The sequence below is a fragment of the Bombus pascuorum genome, chromosome 3 (genome assembly GCF_905332965.1).
Source record: "Bombus pascuorum chromosome 3, iyBomPasc1.1, whole genome shotgun sequence".
NCBI lineage: Eukaryota > Metazoa > Arthropoda > Insecta > Hymenoptera > Apidae > Bombus > Bombus pascuorum.
In genome coordinates, this window is record NC_083490.1 from 8,855,405 (window position 1) to 8,875,416 (window position 20,012).

The 20,012-nt window shown below is 36.4% G+C and overlaps 2 protein-coding genes across 7 annotated transcripts; one reads left to right on the forward strand and one right to left on the reverse strand.

Moving 5' to 3' along the window:
* Positions 1–304: 304 nt before the first annotated feature.
* LOC132905020 (dual oxidase maturation factor 1) lies at positions 305–5,549 on the reverse strand. Its single transcript, XM_060955928.1, has 10 exons — positions 5,374–5,549; positions 4,554–4,671; positions 2,883–3,421; positions 2,325–2,581; positions 2,102–2,159; positions 1,874–2,008; positions 1,424–1,643; positions 1,104–1,315; positions 741–936; positions 305–625 (listed from the first exon to the last, which is right to left on the reverse strand). The coding sequence occupies exons 4-10, from the start codon at positions 2,487–2,489 to the stop codon at positions 445–447; spliced, it is 1,167 nt and encodes a 388-aa protein (XP_060811911.1). The 5' UTR covers positions 2,490–2,581; positions 2,883–3,421; positions 4,554–4,671; positions 5,374–5,549; the 3' UTR covers positions 305–444.
* A 1-nt stretch (position 5,550) lies between these two features.
* LOC132905009 (uncharacterized) lies at positions 5,551–19,751 on the forward strand. Of its 6 annotated transcripts, XM_060955900.1 has the most exons (5): positions 5,551–5,673; positions 5,727–5,965; positions 11,978–12,022; positions 12,821–13,054; positions 15,221–19,751. In XM_060955900.1, exons 2-5 carry the CDS (start codon positions 5,824–5,826, stop codon positions 19,276–19,278), a joined length of 4,479 nt encoding a protein of 1,492 aa, XP_060811883.1. In that variant the 5' UTR covers positions 5,551–5,673; positions 5,727–5,823; the 3' UTR covers positions 19,279–19,751. The 6 variants fall into 6 exon arrangements, with proteins under 6 accessions (XP_060811883.1, XP_060811884.1, XP_060811888.1 ...); XM_060955901.1 differs by lacking the exon at positions 11,978–12,022; XM_060955905.1 differs by lacking the exon at positions 5,551–5,673 and having other exon boundaries at positions 5,861–5,965; positions 11,978–12,146.
* Positions 19,752–20,012: the final 261 nt, after the last annotated feature.

Here is a 20,012-nt window from a genome sequence, read left to right on the forward strand (position 1 = left end):
TTAAGGATTGAATTTTTATTTAAATTGTATCAAAAATCTATATCTCTTTTTTTATTAATTTATTTTATTAAATATAATTTGAATTATGAAATGATTCTAAATTTAAGAAAATCTTCCTTCTGGAAATGTCAAAAGGTTCAGTGAGAATTTATCACCTATGTTAAGTTCTCAATTAATTATTAGATAATTGGTTAATTAATTTAAAGAGACATCTGATGGTAATTAAGTAAATAAAAGAGTTAATTTAGCTTATGTCCTCAAGCGGTCAAACAATTAAGTTTATCAGAAAAATTAGAGAAGCATATTTCATTGTAGTTACTGTTTATTCCCTTCCTTTCTCCATAGGAGTTCTAGGGCTAAACTTACAGTTTTAAATGAACAAAAACTTCTGTTGAAACATATTGAGGAATTTGTTAACACTAAAATATTATGTAGCATTTATAATCAGGTATTGATAGGTCTACGTGAAGACGATGGAAACGGATACGACCAGTTGTTCTTTGATGAATCTTCATTAGAGTCATGGTGAAATTCTGAAGGCTCGTGTGACGTATATCCTCGATTTATCACACCTTGTGTCTCTTCCTTAACATCGTGTCTATTTTGTAGCTTGGAAGACAATTGACTGAAACGATAAAAATTCCAGATCTATGTAATAAGTTCTAAATCACAATACTCAAGCCTGCTGCTGATTAATTCAACATATTATATAATTAAGCAAACATGAATTAAAATAGAACCTTATTATACGATCACCAAACGAATCCTCGATTTTAGGTAATCTTCGCCTGACGTTCCTCGTATCGAAACTCTCTTCTATGATAACATGTCTGTCGTACGGCGTATCGTAATCAACTTCCAATATCGTGGAGAACTGATGAGGAAAAATCATGTCTATCGCCGTAATCACCACTCCAGTGAACATACATCCGATACCTAGAAGGATTAACTTCCTGAGGATCCAATTTTTCCTTTTTCATCAATCATGTATTCTATCATACATTCAATTCAAGCAACATTTCATTTTCAGGCATTTAGATTTAAAACTGTAGATCTTCTTAACTTAGATTTTAGACTTTAGAGCTGAAGATAAAAGTACTAACCAGCTAACAATACAAGCCAATAATTCCATCCCAAATTAAAAGCAAGAATGGAACCATCGATATGTGCAATGAGAGGCTCGCAAGGTAAAAGTGCCCAGTAGATTAAATTGGTCAGAAGCATACATATCCCAGTGAAGATCATGCCGTAAGCGCCATATCGTGGCACTATTATTAATAACAGGTTCATCATGGCCCAAGAGGTAAAGGACGTCCTAGAAAGAAGCAATTAGTCAACGTATAAATAAAAACGAAAGATACAGTCAGGACAGAAGAATGAATTAAGAGTGACTCAATGGCAAAGGTATTTTCTCGAGGCATACCAGAGCATTAGCGACGCGTAGTAGCCAGCTTGTCGATATTTGCTTCCCCAAGAAAAGCCTTCTTGATGAAGGCTGAAGTATTCGGCTAGAGAAACTATAGGAAACGGTGCACCCTGGTTCAATGCTTGCTTAAAGGCACTCGTCATCTCTCCTGTACTCCTCCACCAGAATCTTTCGTTATACTCCACGTCGTCCATTGGATTTTCGCTACTTGGTAGCACTTTATGTGGAAATTATTAAAATAATGAAAAGAGAATAACTTAAATATTGAATAGCATTATATAAGACCAATTAATTTAAGACGCATCAAATTGTATTTGAACCCGTTTTCTAACAACTGAGGCATGTCATTTGTAATACCGTTTCATAATTGAGAAAGTGACCTCGAGCAGACAATTGATTTTGGACGCACAATAGGCGACTGGCGGCAGGTTTATTATAGCAACTTACGCCTGTAGGTGATGTTTATATGCATCAGACCGATATATCCTCCGATTTCCGCAGCAGTTTTCTGTCTCGAGAATGCACTGTATGTGCTAACAATGGTCGCGGAACTGGTGTGCCAGGATGATCCATACTGAGCGACTGTAATCATATAAAAGGAATCACATACATAGATATACATATAGTTCAATAGAAAAAAGTCAGTTAATTGCGAGCGAAGTGGACTACACAAACCTTGGATCGACGCTCCAACGAAAAGGCTCAAGGTCACTGTGAGAAACGTGCTAATACGCTGTCAAGCATAAAAATTTATAATTATATCAGTAACCAAATAACTAAAAATTATACTCATAATTATATCATTAACTGGAGAATTAAATTCTAAATTAGGGATAAAAAGGGATTAAACTTTAAATTTAGGATAAATTAGGCGTAAAAGGAAGAAGGAAGTACTGACCTCCTTTCGTATTCCAGGAAATATGACAAGGAACGCGGTAAAGATGGTGCCGAATATAACGAACACAATCACTAGAGGAACATCTCCCGTGACAGGCGTACGATTACTATAGCTATACAACGTGGGTCCTCCGTCTATACGGAAAGCGTCGAACCATCCCTTCATCTTTTTAATCGAATCTTCGAGTTCCCTTCGACCTTCAGGGAACCGGCCAGTTCCGGTTCTCCTTGCAGACCACTTGGCATCAGTGGCTTTCCCTGAGCATCCATCGAGTATAAATGTAACAGAGAGCAAATCACTGTGAATTTTACCCTTCTGCGCTCTTTATTTTCAAATCAAACGTTTCTATTCTTGGAAAATTTTTTAAGTTCGAGTTTCTCTTCGGAAAATTTCTTAAAGTACAAAACAATCACGTGTGATTTCTCGTTTCAAATGTTTCTTACAGATTTTCTTAAAACACTCAAAATCCTTTTTTCAGTTCAAACCAAAGCGAAATTAGGATCACAGTATAAGTAATAGGAAACAGTATAAAGTCAAAGTTTCTAAGAATTTGTGTACCTTAGGTCGCCACGGTCTGGCTACCAGCACCCAAGGACGATTATTGTGAAAGAACGATGCACGATACGGGCACCTGCACTGCGAACATGGAAGGTTCGAAGGCAGCTCGAACACTAAGAGCCACAGTAGGTTAACGGGTCTTCGAAAGCGATCTCCAGGCATGGAGTAGAGGGGACTGAGAGTCTTAATGTGTTTAAGAGGGGAGCATGAAAGAGAAAAAACGGACCAGGTGGGGCTGGCTAACTCTCGAAGGAGTCAGCCACCACCTAATCCAAATAGAGGAGGCGAAGAGCGACAAAAGGTGTTCTCGATCAGCTGAGCCAGGAAAACGCGGCTCAGAGCGAGAGGTGCGTGTCTGGCGCGTTTTATTTCGGCGGATCGGCGATCGATGATCCCGGATGACGACACGAGACGTGACACGTGAGCGTGGATCGCGTGGCATGCTTGATGGCACGCGGGCGACTTCGACGCCTGCACAGACGATGACGCTTGCACCTCGATTCCCGGGGAATTTTTTTCGTGTTTCGTCACACGTACACCTGAAATAAATTCTGGTTAACAAGAAGAATATTTAAATGAATTTACTTGGAGATGTGAATATAATGGATTATGTAATGAATTGCATGGTTGTTTATTTAAGGTATGATTGTTTATTATTAAGAATAACGTTAAAAATTTATTTTATACTTTGTGTTTCGTCACATGTATGTTTAAAATAAGTTCTAGTTAAGAAGAGGAATATCTAAGTGGACTTGGAGATGAGACTATAATGGATAATATAATGGATTGCATGGTTGTTCATTTAACGTATGAGTATTTATCATTAACAATAACACTAAAAATTTATTATTATTTCGTGTTTCGTCACATGTACGCTTAAAATAAGTTCTGGTTAAAAAGAGGAGTATTTGAGTGGATTTACTTGGAGACGTATCATTAGTTGATGCATTGGATTTTTAGGTTGTTAATTTAAAGTGAATATATGTTTATTAATTGATCATAATCTTATTATTAATGATAATATTCAAAATTTGTTATTACATGTTATGACTAATCAAAACATGAACATGGTTTTCTTGTAGAAGTTTAAATGTAGAAAAGGTGTCATGGAAGTTGCTGGAAATAAATTTTGTATTTCTGTAGAGAATTAAAGATGTAATCTATTCTCCTTAAACGATTTTTTAATGCATAAATGTAAAAGAAACTTCTAAAAGAAAATATAATAGCATTATTCCACAAATTTTTGAAAGTTCTTATAAATCTGGAATAATGAGACAAATGAGTAGGAAAGTAATCTTAAAAACCAATGAACAAAAAAAGCGATAAGACATTCAATAGTTAATTGAGTTTCTGGGGTAGTCGAGAATGTGTAATGATGTTACTAGATGATCTGCATGAGACTATGATGATTAAACAAAAAGAAAACAACGTGGATTTAGTCTCATCCTGCACGTCAATTAAGTAACGTTCATGCTTCAAGTTCAATTAGTTCAAGAGGAAAGAGGCACTCTAATTACTTTATAATTATAAAAAATGAAGATAAACGGTGTCATATACATAAATATATATGTAACTGGACTTCAGGCGCAATTAAAGGTAAGAATCAGTATCGTAGACATCCAACTAGCAGCATTTAACTATTAAAGGAGACTACATTCCAAAACTACATACTCATTATCCAACGGAAGGTCAGTATCATTCACTTCATCAGACTCGTTCAAACCCACTATCCTTCGTCTTATATCTTCCACTAATTTATGTTCTATTTCAGGCTCACATTCTTATTATCCTGAAATTATAATAGATAGCGCTTGTTAAAGTAATAATATGGAACGTTTAATAAAATTCGTAAGCAATTACGGTAGTGTCTATTTATCTACTATGATTTTTACGTAATTAGTTACAACTTTACTTATTTGTCTACACTATATTATTATTTAGTAGATATTATTCTCTTTATTTATAACTTCTCCTGGTTCATTAATTCTTTAGAAATATATCGCATTACGTCTTCTTTATTCAGATGCATAATTAATAACAGCTTAAAAAACAATGATTTATATTGATAAATTTATTTATCACAAGAACATGGCATAAATAATCCTAAATTTCAAGATATATATTTAAAAAATAATATCTGTAATCATCACCTTTCTTTGTACTTTATTTATAAAAGTAATTATCATGGCTACGTATGAGACTTTTAAAACTTTTAAGCGACTTAACTGATAAAACAAATATAGAAAAACTATCCTATCCTAACAGGTACTGTCATAGAATAAAATTTTACCCCATACAAATTTCATTTTAATGACATAATTTAACTAATTGTAATTTCGTTTAACGACAGCTTTTAAGTATTAAAAAGCCACATATCTATAACAAGAACGAAAAGCCTAAATCCAGCACACTAACCGATCACCAGAGTAATATTTCTAATCGAGCCATAGAAACTCGTCAACGCGGACAAGCTCTCGAACCGAACTCTCACCTGACTCACATCCTCCGCTCCGCAATAAAAGCAACCCACAGAATACTGGTCAACGGAGTTACTGGAACGTAAAATCCCGGATACGAGCTACCGTTTTTCATTCATACGGCCACGGCCAGGTGTCCACTCGACTGGTACTCGCACACGTAGCTTGATTATCACGCGCGACGTTCGTTTAGAAGCAAAGAGGAGGATCCTCTAGTCTGTGCCAAGAAGGTGGACCACTGGTGAGCGCGTGTCCGCGTCCGGTACCGGAAGCGTACACCTCGATCCAATCGTCACGACGTACACGATAGCGAGGTATGCGTCCAGGCTGGTCCATAGTGCCGGCAATAACTCGGCTGCTATTTCAGGAGATCTAATTCGAGCCGGGTGACGGTAAGCTTTTAACAGCAGCGCTGCTAGCATCATCCACCGTCGTCGCCAGTGCCACCACCACCACCACCACCTATGGCACCTCCACCACCACCACCGCCAAAGACGACGATAACCACCGGAACGAAGAGTCTGGTGGCAGAGAGGCTGGTGCTCGCGCAGTCTCCCGTGCGCGCAGTTCCTCAATACACCGACACTGTTCCTCTGATCCTTCAAGGTAAATCATATATCTCATCGTTTTTTAATTAAATCACATCGATTAAGCTATGGTTATGGTGGGGTGTTCCGATGAACTGTAGTTTTGATGGATATGTCAGAAAATTGAAATTCAGAATGTCTCGTATAACACGCGTAACATATTTGGAGAAGATTTCTAGTCACTCGATACATACAAACCATGTGTCGCTTTTTGGAATAACACTTTAACATTTTGTGGCTCATGAAAGTATTTGAATACATCAGAGCAATCAAATAGCAATTTAGAGTGTTTGGGATAACTCATAATATATTTAGAAAAGGTTTTTAATAGCTTGATACATGTGAACCACGTGTTGTTTTCTGAAATAAGATTTTTACAGACGCTCATAGTTATCGTAGAAAACTTTCATGTATATGTACCTGACTAGAACGACTATGTGCACATCATTTTATTTATTATAGCATTTACACGTTAATTAGTTAGGTCCATACTTAACAACACTTACGTATGATTGCAAAGGTTTGATACTGTGAAAATGAAATGTAGAACTTGAGGAAAAATTGCTTTATTGGGAGATACAATTTTTTGTAACCACTGTATGTTTAGTGCAAATAAATTATCCGTTATATTAATGGGAACATCACTTAACACTTATTATATATATATTTAATATGGCTATTCATACTGTATACTGACTTTTTTTTACTAAATATATGCTTATACTAAATATCCTGTAACTTTTATATATATACAGTTTCAGATTGGTTTCAATATTATAATCACGATAGTCTTATGTCATTACAGTGTCAATGAAATTTCAAAATGTATTACGTAACATACATAACATATACATGAAAGTTTCCTGTGGTAAGTGTTCAGATACTTTTAGCAGCTATTGTATGCATATACAATGATTTTTACGAATGTATGCATTTCGGCCTTCGAATGTTTCATTTGTCAGAACATGCGTTTATTGTAGCTATAGCCTTATTCGCTCTTCGTCGTCAATCTTCTTAAATCGTCAAGCTTCCTTCCCTCTATTTACTTGCTGTTAGAGAATGAAGTATTAAGAATAAATAATAGTTGGTTGTAAAAGAAAACCGTAAAAGGAAGATGAGGAGGAAGACAGGGAATTTGAATAGAGAATTCATGTTTCAAAAACAGAGTTTTAACGCGAACGAAGAACTGCCAAGAGAGACTCGTCATAGCATTGATAATGATTAAGTTGTGCTACAACGATTGAAGATTGTTGGACGTATGCCCCTTAAGTTGACTCGATTCATGTACGTCGCCAAAATCGGCCAGCTTTCAAGCAACAAACTGCTCGCTTGGCAGACGTCCACGAGGAACGTGTGGACCGCGATCGCCTCGAATTTGATCGCCTGGTATCTCGCGCGTTTTGGAACAGAAGGTCGTAAGACACATAGACGCATATTTTGCATAAATGTAAAATCGTTCGCTAAAGCTTAACGAAGGCCAATCGAGCTTTCTTGAGATGGACATTAAAAAAGCGTCTATCACGTTTTATTTATTTCGAGTGGTTGAAATTCAGTGGCTTTCTAATCTATAGGAACTTGATGTCCTCTTGCCAACGAATAACAGTTGTTTCGATAAACTTATAATAGATGGAAGCGATATAGTGAATGCATGAATCATAAAATTGCTTAGTGATTAAAGTTTACGACTCTCGACGACTGTGACAATTAATTTGAGGCATAATAGGTTTCATAAGGAGCCTAATGTTAACTCAAAATCAATTCTTTCTTTGCAGTACATCTAAGAGAAATGAAACCTAAAAGGAAATTTTTTAAATGTCATAATGATTATGCTACACTTTCAATATTTTATGTATTTCTGTACGTTTCTGCGTCTTTTAATTTTCCACAAACGCGTCAATCACCCGCAATCTATTTATCATACCACAATGTGATAATATATTTACCACAATGTGATAATGATTCGATAATATATTTCAATTAATCGAAGAAAAAATTATAAATGATACTTTCGCTAACGTAACCAACCACAGAAAAAACTTTAATGGGCTTAACTATGTTTTATGACCATTACTGTATCGTCTTGCTATATCCATCTATTATACCTTTCTACATTAATAAACGAAACAGACATGAATTAAGTAGGAAAATATTTTGAAAAAAACTGAAGGCAAGGAGACGTCTACCACGGTGAAACTTCTCAGAACTATTTATAAAGCACACGGCCTCGTGGTAGAACGCGGTTGCCTATCATGGTCGTCCCGCGTGCAAAGCAAACTGACCGGAACTTTCGCCCGCTTTCTCACCCTCGATCTTGCAGAGGCTTTGCAAACTTGATCTTTGCATAAGTAAATGATGTGCGTTTCGTAGATGATAGAGGATTCTTGCTGAGTAACGTCTTGCTTTAAGAGTCATTGACACGACCTTTTTTCTGAGCTTCTGCTGTTAGGAATGTATTTATGAATGTACGTATGGACGTATTAAAATGCTGAAAGCTAGACGAGACGAATAGCAAGTTCTACGCAAGTAGGTTTTTCGTTAACTGAAAAGATTGTTGTCTTCTGTAAATAGATAATATACTTTTCTTATGGCAAGAAGATTAATAATTTATACGAAGGATGTAAGTTTATTTGATTTAATATCCTAGTCTAGTTTGCTTTTAATTAAACGTTCTAAGTATTAAACTTATTGTTAGACGGTTAGTTGATTTTTATGAATAAGAAGCTTTCTTTCGAGGCAGGAAAATAAGTATTTAACAATCTGTAAACAGGTTTTAAGGTTTCGTTAATATTCTAATTTATTTTAATATTCGTAGTACTTTCTAAATATTAAAGTTATGATATTGGCTCTTCTGAATAGGAGGTGCATTATACCGTTTAATCTATAATCGGTAACATCGTGGTGTTAGAGTTTCTTAGATTTTCCCTAATGTATCCTCTTATAGTCCACAATTATTGAAAGTCGACGTTTGTGCGTAGGTTTCTTGTTATTTGCAAAATTAGCCTTCGGTGGTTGGATATTACCCAAAAATTCATTATACTCAATGGATATTTCTTAAATGCTTGAAACGAATAGTTTGCAATTTCTCAATCTCTTATCTAAAAATTGAATCCCTCATTATTATCATTACTACGTATTCCTCTTATTATAATAATATTATTATTTCTACTTGTTTTTCTTTTATTATAGCTATCTACGATTATACGCAATTGCAATGGGCTTTCACAAAGTCTATAGTTAGAAATTTATCATACGAAACAACGATAGGTACAGAAAACATAGAAACTTGCACGTTCCTTAAAATACTCTTTATGATCACGTTGTGTGAACGTTTAGCGTTCGTTCTCTGTCCCTTTGTTGCTATTCTAAGGTATCAACACGAGCATCTTTTCTGAGTGACTAAAAAAACACTTTTTAAGAAATTGGAATAATGCCGGAAAGACATTTCGGAATAATACGCGGTTTTGTAGCTTTTGCGTTGATTTCTCAGCGAAAGAAGTGAATGAGTAAACGCTTTTGGATTGCGCAACGTTCACGGAAACGTTTATTATAGTACACAAAGCAACAACTGAACTGTTTGTTTAACTCTATTTCCAAAAGATTCGCAGTCAACAGTGATACGAGCATAACTGAAGACCCAAACACTTTTATTCCCATCGATTCTTTATTCTTAAGCATCCTGTACGTATCGTTTCTCGTTGCTCCATTTTTATAAATATTATTTTATATCTATTGTATTTATTTCTGTTTGTAAATTTCGACTTATTTTATTCATTTCTATTCATATTTATTTATTTTTCGTCTTATTTATAATTCGCTCGTTCTCTTCCATTCTATAAGACATTTTATTACGTCAACATTTTTCGAATGATATACAGCAAATAATAGTCGACTGTATGTTTGCAATATGAGTCTCTCAAAATCCAAAGCAATCAATTTCACTTTTTCTAAATTTCTCGATATTATTAATGTTCGATTCTCGAGAAACGAGTGATTTCCTTCCATAAATTTATTTATCACAAGGATATGACACGAATAATAATAAATGCGAAACATTAACATCATACCTCTATACTTTTTAATTTACGTAACTAATCGGTGCGACTTCTGAATAGTTCGTATGAGTGAAAAAATTAATTGAAATTAATTCAGCGCAGGGGTTAAACTTCGAATATTATGAAACTATTTCGTGCGGCATTAAACGAGACGAAAAACGTTCTCGAAACGATCGAGACAGTGGAATAATTTACGAATCACGATTCCAAATATGTAATCGGTATACTGTATCGGGAGCATAGCTCGCATAGAATCGGCCGCAGAGGACTTCCTAATTTCCGTATTCGCGAAAACAGGTCAAAGCTATTTTCGCGCGAGGCCTGTCGTGTTCGAAACAGCCGCCAACGCTTCTCTGCCATCGAGAAATGCACCAGACTAGACCTAGAGTCGTTCATTTAACGTTCTCGACCTGGACGCGATCGCATGCGGTTCGTTTTCGCGGAAACGCTGGATCGGGAATCCTGAAAACGCGCCGGTTACTATTATTCGCGTTACTATACTCAGGTCCAATGAAAGTGGCTCAATGTCGCGGTTAAATAAGAACTGAGAGACGAAAAGTGACGAATTCTACGTCTTTTTTCTTTCTTCTGTTGTGAAATAGTCTAAGAAGGCTAAGGTGATTACAGAAACTTTTTGTGACAAAAGTAGATTAATATTGTGAAATTGGCACAGAAGAATGTGAAAATTGTTATTTTTGAAAAATTTGTTCGAGCAAAAATATGGAATAATATTGTGACTAATTGGAGATCGACAGGAAAAAGGTATTAATTTTCGCGTGGAGTAGTTGGAGAAGAAAAAGGTAATTAGAGAAACTTTCTTTAACAAAAGTAGGTTAATATCGTGAAAATGGGACGGAAGAATAAGGGAACTTTTGTTTTTGAAAAATTTGTTCGAACAAAGATGTAGGATAATATCGTGATTAATTAGGGATTGAAGAAGAAAAGATGAAAATTTCTGTTTTTAATGTGGAGAATTTGGAGAAGAACGAGATAATTGCGAAAGAGTATTAAAGTAAAAATAGATTACTTCGTTCGATATTGTGAAATTGGGACAGGAAACGTCGAAATTTCTGCTTTTGAATAGGGTTTGAGAGAGGAAAAGTGAACATTTGTTCTGTTTTAACGTAGTTTAAATGTTGAAGAAGAACAAGATAATTAGAAATTACGTATTTAAGTAAAGTAGATTAATATTGAATAGGATTTGAAACAAGAATAAAGTGAAAATTTCTGTCTCTATCTTAGAAAAGTTAGAGCGGAACGAGGTAATGGAGAAATTAGGCAAAAATAGATTAAGATCATAATTGAATAGTACGATTGGTAAAGAAAAGGAGAAAATTTCTTTTATTCACGTGCAGAAGTTCGAAAGTAAATAACTAATAAGAAAACACAAGCAAAAGAAATTTATTAAAGTAGAAATAAATTAATATCGTAGTTGAATAAAAATTTCAAGAGCAAAAGTGTAAGATTCTGTTCTAATGCGAGAAAGTTCAAACGAAACTAATAATAAAACTCGAAACAATAAATCACTATTATTTTTAGAATTCAAATGAAGATCAAGAAACAAGACAAAATAAATTAAAATTTTACTCGAATAAAAAAGTTTCAACAGAGAAATAAGAAAAGATTTTTTTCTAATATGAGAAAGTTGAAACAGAACTAACAAACAAAACTAGAAAAATTATCCAACTAAGAACAGATTGTTATTGCAATTAAATAAAAACAAAAAATAATGTTTAAGCGGAAAAAAACTTCAAATCAATAACGGAATAAACGTGAAATAGCAAATAAAAAGCAATATACAAATCTTTTTGTAATATGTAACAGATGTAAAATGAACGTTATAAAAAGAAAAAGAAATGAAGAATTATACTGTTCGTTCGAGTTCGTTTGTTATTTCATCGATTTATTTTTACTACGCTTGTAATACCTTACGAATATCGACAGCTCGCTTGAAGAACGATGTTTGCTTTGGGTTCCAGGCAGCCAGTCGAAGATCCAGAGGATCAAAATGTCGGAGGCGGAAGGTGAGGTCTTCTTTACGAGCTGGCGTCACGATCTTCTTTGAATATCTTTGGCCTACGATTATTCGAGTATCGTTTGATAGATAATGAACGAGCGAAATTGGTCTACGTTAACTCAGGGAAAAATGTATGATGATCGCGGCTTCTGAATAAATACGATAGGGCGTACGATTGTCTGTTAAACATAACATCATTAACGAAACATTACTTCTTCTCTTTTCTCTCATCTTTGAATCCTGACGTTCTTTTTTCAATTCATCACATTGAACTATTAAAGGACATTCTTTGCACGTGACTACTAAAAAGGAAGGATTAAAAAAAAACGAAAGAAAGAAAATAAAACGAAGTACGTACATCTTTCTGCGATGTAACCATTGCTGTGTTTTCTGCTACGTTAACCCTTTAACAGTGTAGCCTCAAAAAAGTTCGAGAAAATCATCGAATACTACATTTATAATATATTAGTAATCTATCGTTATTTACAGCTGCAAAAAGTATTAGCACATTATTGTGTCTATTATAACATTCACGTACTAATTCATTAGGTCCGGAATTATTAAATTTCATATTATTTGCTAGTACTTTCGTGTAACTACAAAAATTTGACTGTTTAAGAATAAAATGTAGAACCTAATAAAAAAAAAAAAAACTTAACTGGAAAAAGATCCATGTGCCAATACTTTTTTGTGACCACTATATCTTGATATAAATGAAAGGTATGCAGATCCATTGTTGATAAAGAAAACTGCTTCATTCTCTTCATCTAACACGTTCCATTTTAATGTCATTAAATTTTTCCAGATATTGGAAACGTCGTGGAGAACCATAATCTCCAGAACATCGTCGAGGGAGAAAGTGGAAAATCAAAGACCGTGGAATATTTAGACACCTACGAGGATATCCCAAAGGAAACCGTAAAAGAATATCCAGAAGAGACCAAGGAGGAATTATTCAAAGAGGAAAAAGAGAAGGAGACGTACGTGGAGAACGAGAGGAAATCGATGGAAATAGAGAAGAAAGAGGCCGCACAACCAGGTTCGTGACGCACGGTAATTCGAGGATAGATGGATCACCTGTTTCGAATCGAACGAATCTAGCTCAACGCATTCCGTGGTTGTTAGTTGCGTGTGAAATGAAACGCGAAGCAATTTCAAGGATTGTTAAATCCTTGTGTTTTAGTCTGTTATCTTCTGACTAAACAATCGCCTAACTTCGATTTAACAAACTTATATAATTGTTATTTTCTATCGATCTTTATGGTATAAAGAGTACTATGCTATGACCTGGATAATTATGTGCACTTAATGCACATGCCTCTGATATATGTGCATCTATGTGTAATAGATTGTTTTCAGTCTATCGATTATTTTATTCACTCATTTTCATGAACTTAAGCTATCTTATACTAAACTATTTTAATATGTATAATATAAAAGATATATTATACATTTATTTTCAGTGTTCCAGAGTCAATTAGCTATTATAAAATGCCAGTTAGTTATTATAAAAAATTTGTAAATCAAGGAAAGATTTATACGTTAAGGGGCTAAATGTTATTTAATATAAGTTAAATGCACTAACTGTTTATAGCAATCCGAACACTTTGAGTTTTAAGCTCTTTCAGATTAATCTAAATGTATGAATTCAAGAAACTTGAAATAGCTTGATCAATGTAACCTGGTATTTACTTGACTTGATTCTCAAGTTTTTACACTCGTTCGCGTTCAACCAGTTACTTATTTCTTGACTATTTTCAACGAAGTAGTACGTGAATTTTACTAAACTGTAAAAGTTAATAAGAAGTTAATAATTAGAAGTAGTATTTCCTATCTTCTTATAGAATCAGAATATAAATGAAAATTTTCATGTCAGGAACTATGATAAAAGGAATAAAATTACTGTAGTTTGATTTATCTATAATTTAGTAATTATAAATTAGATCTTGTCAAAAATAAACAGTTGTCCATTTACTTTTGAATAGAACCATACATACTTATATTTTATGCAAACTAGAATTGCTATTATTTTATGTTAATCACTGTCCCATGGACACAATTAGAATCTACAAGAACTCTTTAGAACAACTCGCCGAATTTACAACTTCAAAATGAAACACCACAGAATAGAAATATAAAAAATCCTCTTATCAAAACGAAGATATAATTGCACTTTCTTAGTTATCGGTTAAGAAGAATCTCAAGCAATCCCAACGTTATCTATAAAATTGGTGTAATAACGAAGAGGTTGATCCATCTGGCTCCTTACCAAAGAAGCTAACCACCAATAAGACCCATAAGTAAAAACCTACTCTCCTTAGATATATCTACAATATCGTCTTCGTATCAACTTTTACAAATCAACCCAAAGAAACGTCTTCTTTTTAAAGAAGAAAAACGTGAAAAGGAACGAACGATGGAGTATCGAACTGGTTTGAATTTCGAATTAGCTGCTCATATGGGGCCGATCTCTCGTCTCGCTGCGCGGCGTCGTTCACGATTCGTCAGGGCTCTCTCTCCTCCGGTGGGCAGCTCCGCGAGGCGTTGAACGAGCGACCGAAAATAAATCCCCGCGGAGAATCCCGTGGCTTTTAAATAAAGCGAGCGCGACTGCCGGTCAAGCTAAGCGGCTCCTCTTCGCGAAAACGCGTTTCACGCGTTCCTTTTGCGTCTCGAGCCAACACACACCGACTTATTCTACTTCCACACGACTCTTGATTCTCTCTGGTCTCGCTAGAAAAATCAACAAATAAGAAATACCAAATACTCTTTCTAGTGTGACCAAAAAAAATCATAGTAAAGAAAGACAACGTACATAAAAGGTATAACAGAAAAATAAAAAGGTATCAGAGGCGAGAGAGGTAGATATTCCTTCGTGTATCGTACTTCCTCGTGTACCTTTAAAACCAGCTAACATCTCCAAAAGATAGAAAAGATTCAAAGATGAAAAAAGTACATCTCCTCTCGTCTTTCGTGCTTCCTTGTGTATTGTCAAATAAACATAGAATATAAAAAGGACACAAAGATGAGAAGAATAGATCTTCCTTCGTATACTGTCAAAAAAAAAAAAAAAAAAAAAAAAAGGAATCAAAGATGAGAAAAATAGATCCTTCGTGTATCGTGCTTCCTCGTGTGCCGTCTCTGCGCTGTGTGTCCTCAGGTCGTCTCTGGGTTCAACCCTCGTCTCGTGTCGTTTCTTTTTCAGCGAGTTCGAGCACCGTGGACAACGACAAGAAAATCAAACGAGAGGAAACCTCGACAAGAAAAGAAGGGACTGCGACAGGTACCATCGATGGACGAAACGAGAACCAGCCAGTTGGTGAGTGGAATTCATTGCCGCTACTGGTAGAACGTCTACGCGCGGCTCTCGAGCTCTCCCTAGGGGGTCGCCGCGAGGACGAACCACCAGCGCTTCCCGAAGACTCTGGCGTCGACTCCGAAGAGGACTTCCGGATTCGTACCTCCATGGAACAAGTTCTGGGCAACTGCAAGGAACCAGAATTGAAGAAAGACCTGAAATTCCTCGAAGATTTGTTATTATCCGATATACAAACTGCTTTGTCCCGTCTTCGAGAAACTTTAGAGAAAATCGACGTGAATGCGCTCGCGAAACACGGCGCAGCTTCTGATCCGACGAGCAAATTGCAGTTATTAAGGTTGGTATCTAGTTTGTTGTCTAGGCTACAGATGCCTGAGGAGACAACGGTGAAGATTCCTGTGCTTCCTTCGACGTCCTTGAGCAGGAGACGAAGAGGAACTAGACACACTATTGGTGTTTCTGCGGAAGAATTGGCGAAAGCTAGGAAGTGGTTAGAAGAGGAAAGAAATAGTCTCCCTTTGGGAGAGATTTCGCCTGTTATAAAGGAACAGAAGGAACAGAATATATCTACAGTTAGTGCGATTGACAGAAAGCCTGAAGAAGTTCGTGATAAATGCACGAAAGACGCGATAAATCAAAGACAGTTACTAGAGGATAAGAATAAAGAAATTAGGGACAATAATTGTGTGTGTCGTGGGATCCAACAGGTGGATGCAGCTGATACTAAGACTGTTGGAGAGCTAAATATGTACCAGGCTCCGTATAGAGCTAACAATTATCAAGAGAAAGAGAATAACGAGAATATTATTGAAGATAGCGATGAAAGAAGTCGCGTAAGCAAATTGGCGGCTATTCTTCGGCAACGGGCTGAGTTAGCTTCAAGTAGTGGAAAATACGGGAATAGTAATAAATTTAGTGCAAAAAAGTCGAAGATCAAACGTGCGAACACTATTGATATTCCTAGTTACTTGAAGCTTCAAGCTGAGACTCTTGGACATGAAACTACGGGCTGTTTGTCCTTAAGAAAGCCAATTAGTGTTGGAGACAAATCGTTCAATTCTAGCAACGTTACCGTTCCTACTTTTCAACCTAAGACAGAAAACGATAGAAAATTCCTGGCTTTAATTACTAAGAACAACGAAACACCATCAGTTGCGCCAGTAGTTCCCTTCAAAACATTTGGACGCACCATGGATATGTCGTCGCTGACTAACGAAAATTGGAACAGTAAATTTTCCAACATTAAAACAACCTTTGATAAACCAACGATAAGTGAAGAGAAGGATAATAAACCTTCTTTAAAGTTTCGAGCTAATAAAATGTTCCCTGGGCCTGCTCAGGCACAAGTTTACTCTAATTCTACACCAAATTATTCTAACTATTCTGTGCCAAATCCTCAGATGAAGATGGAGTCAACAGGTTTCAGGCATGCCCCTTCCTCTCCTTTTCGTAAAATAGAAAGATCTTCGCCAGGATCTCCATCCAAGGTTCCTCCATCCTATCATTGGTCAAAGAACGCTCCAGTACCGACAAACACACTGAAAGAAAAAGCTAGAATGATGTTTGATAAAGAAACAACGCAACAATCTCCGAAATTTTCTAGAGCCAATGTAGAGAAACCTAGTTTTCCTCGACCACCGTGGATAGAACACGAGAAAAACGAGAACAGAGCCAATAACACGGTTACAGAGAACGGTAAACTGGATTATCGATCTTTTTGCAAACAGTTCGCGCCATTCGTTGGAAAAACTTCCATAGAAACGAAGAAACTCGAAGAACAGCGCCAAAGAGAACTGGCTCAACGAGACAACGTTACTGGAGTGGTGGATGGCAAGATTTCTTTCAAAGTAGTTCCAGACAAACGTGTTCAGACTCATGAGTATCCTCCTATGGAGCATCGAGGATCTAAAGAGATATTCGAAGCGATAAAAACTGGAAAAGATCGTGAGAATCGATTTGGTGAGAATAATTTTGCAGATACTACATTGAGAGGTAGTTCATCAGTGGCCGTGCAAACTGGAATAAACGAAGAGCATCAAAACGAAGGTAGATCTTTCAGAGTGACGCCTAAAATTTCAAAAGGTCAGACCTTGGTTTGTAGCAACGCTGCTGTACAGACTTCTAACAAATTGGATAGACCAACGATATCAGTAAGTGATGTAGAAAGTGAAAAACAATGGAAACCTTTATTTTGTGAGCAGTCGGATTCTGATCAGGTGTCTGAAAATCGTCAGAGATTTATTCTGGATCACAATCAGAATTATCATACTGTATCCAGTGGTTCTGAGTATAATAATCCTGTAGTGGTTCCTGGTGTACGTCAGATTCCTAGTGAGCAAGGTTTCAGAGAATCTGTGCCTTTTCAAGAAACGCAGAATTATCAGAAACAATTATCTGGAAATCCTGTGAATAGTTACGAGTCTGAAGATAACCAAAAATATTCCTCTGCTTTGGTTCCTTCTGTTTTATTTAATGGTAATAATCCATCTGACGAAATATCAAAGGCAGCAGAAGAAAAAGAGGATCTTCAGAAGACACCAGATTGGCCTATAGAAAGTTCGACTTTCCCGGATGATGAAAATATTCAAAATCAAGATATCAGCCCAGATATTGGAGTAGTTACAAGGTACACGTGTGCTATTGCAACGGTTGCATCGTCCGTGGATAGTCCTGAACCTCGATCAGAAGAAGTGGCAGTGGATTCTAGGACGTCTTCGTCACCTTCTCCTTCGCAATTTTCTTGGTCCAGGTCTAGACCACCAACTAACGAGACTATTGCTTCAGAGGATGAAATTCGTCGACATAACTTGCTGCAACAGAGCTTGGTTCGTCGTCTGCAGAATGAAATCACTTCCTTGAATGATCAACCGCATCAATCTTCTAATTTTGGACAACACCTGACTGTTAGTCAAGCTCAGACTAAATCCTCGAGTCAATCTCCTAATTTAGTAGTTCCTCAACAACAAAGTTGTAATCAATCAAACACTGTGTTGAATCATCAACAACAGAGTTTCGATCAACTAAATATTGCATCAAGTCATCAACAGCAAAGTTACAAGCAACCAAATATTCCATTAAGTCATCAACAACCTGTAAACGTGACTCAGAATGTGCACCATCCACAATCGACTTTTAATCAAAATATTCACCATCAGCAATCGAATATAATTCACCAGGAACAAAGATACAATCAACCAGCAAACTTCGATCGACCGACAGGTTCCCAAGGACCAAGTCGATTTACCAAATATCTAACACCAGTTCCTCAAAAGAAACCAGAGCCAACTCGAGCGCGTTCACCAGGTCCAGTGACCGTGAACAGGGTGGTTGCTTTACGGGAAGCTTACGAACAGGTGCCAAACCCTCAATCGAAATCAATTCACAAGGAACGTTCTCCAGTTCCAAATGGAGCGGTACCAATCGACTCCAGTGACGAATATTTAGTATCCTGTGCGAATAAAACTTCTAGATCTATAGTGCTCTCGAAATCAGAGTCCTGGCACCAATTGGCTCTCTCCAATCGTTATCCTCGTGCACCTAAAATAAATACACCAGCATCAACGTCTTCGCTTCAAAGCTCTCATCCAAAACCACCCAAACCAAAGTCTCCGTCTTCTCAGAAATTGAGGTCCAAACAATTTGAAGCGTCTTCGATGGCGGACAGCGTCAAGAAGATGGAAGATAAGATCAGGCAATATTTCGATCAACCAGGTGATCATGTAGAATCGAAAGATTCTTTGAAACACAGAAGATCACCTAGATTTGCGTCTAAAGGGATGGTTGGACTGTCTCGTAGTCGTACTATGCCTGGTTTATCTGATGAAAAATTGTGTCTTTCGATAACTACCCCTCAACAAATGCCATTACTAAACGTGAACACCGCAGATGTTGACAAAGTGTTCGATGATCTGTTCGAGGAAGCCACGAGGACCGATAATCAGTAATAAAACTGGTTCGAATCTCTTCGTTTATTTAGCGTGACGTGTATTTGAGGAATACAGGACGTCATATTGGATCTTCTTCGATGGGATCCGCTATTTCTTGGTGCAGCTGGATGATTTGTTTTATACTAACGATTCTGGTTGTGGAAATTCACGATTTCTGGTCGTCGATAATTGTAATTATCCTGTCTTAGGAGAAGACTCTCTAGTATCGTGTCCGAATCTAAGGTTCGTCTTGGACAATTAATAGCTCGATCTGTTCGCGACGTTGCGTAGAAAAAATGGATATAAAACTGTGTGAGGAGGAACAAGTGATAGATAACGTTGTAATATTTAATTGGCAGCGTTGCTTGTTGTGATGCAGAGAAGACATTAAGTGAAGCTTCGAAGCTACCAAAGGAAGTTCAAGTGAAGTGAAAAATAAAAATAATAAACCTTCATATAGAAACTTAAAAAAGAACAAAAAAAAAGAAAAATCATTTAAAGCAGTGGATCTGCACGAATTTGAACAGAGAAAAGATGAGCCAACGTCAAAGGTCGTTCGTCGAGGAAACAAGACTGAATGCTAAAATGATTATTGCTCGCGTGTTCAGCACGAAAAGGGGCGCGCGTTCTCTCATGGAGAAAGTTTCCTCTCTTGTTTCGCGTCGAAGAAACGCCCCATATGCGCTTTTCACTCTTGTTTGTTTCATGTTTCATGTTTCATTTTTTTTTCTTAATTTTCTTTTCTTCTTTTC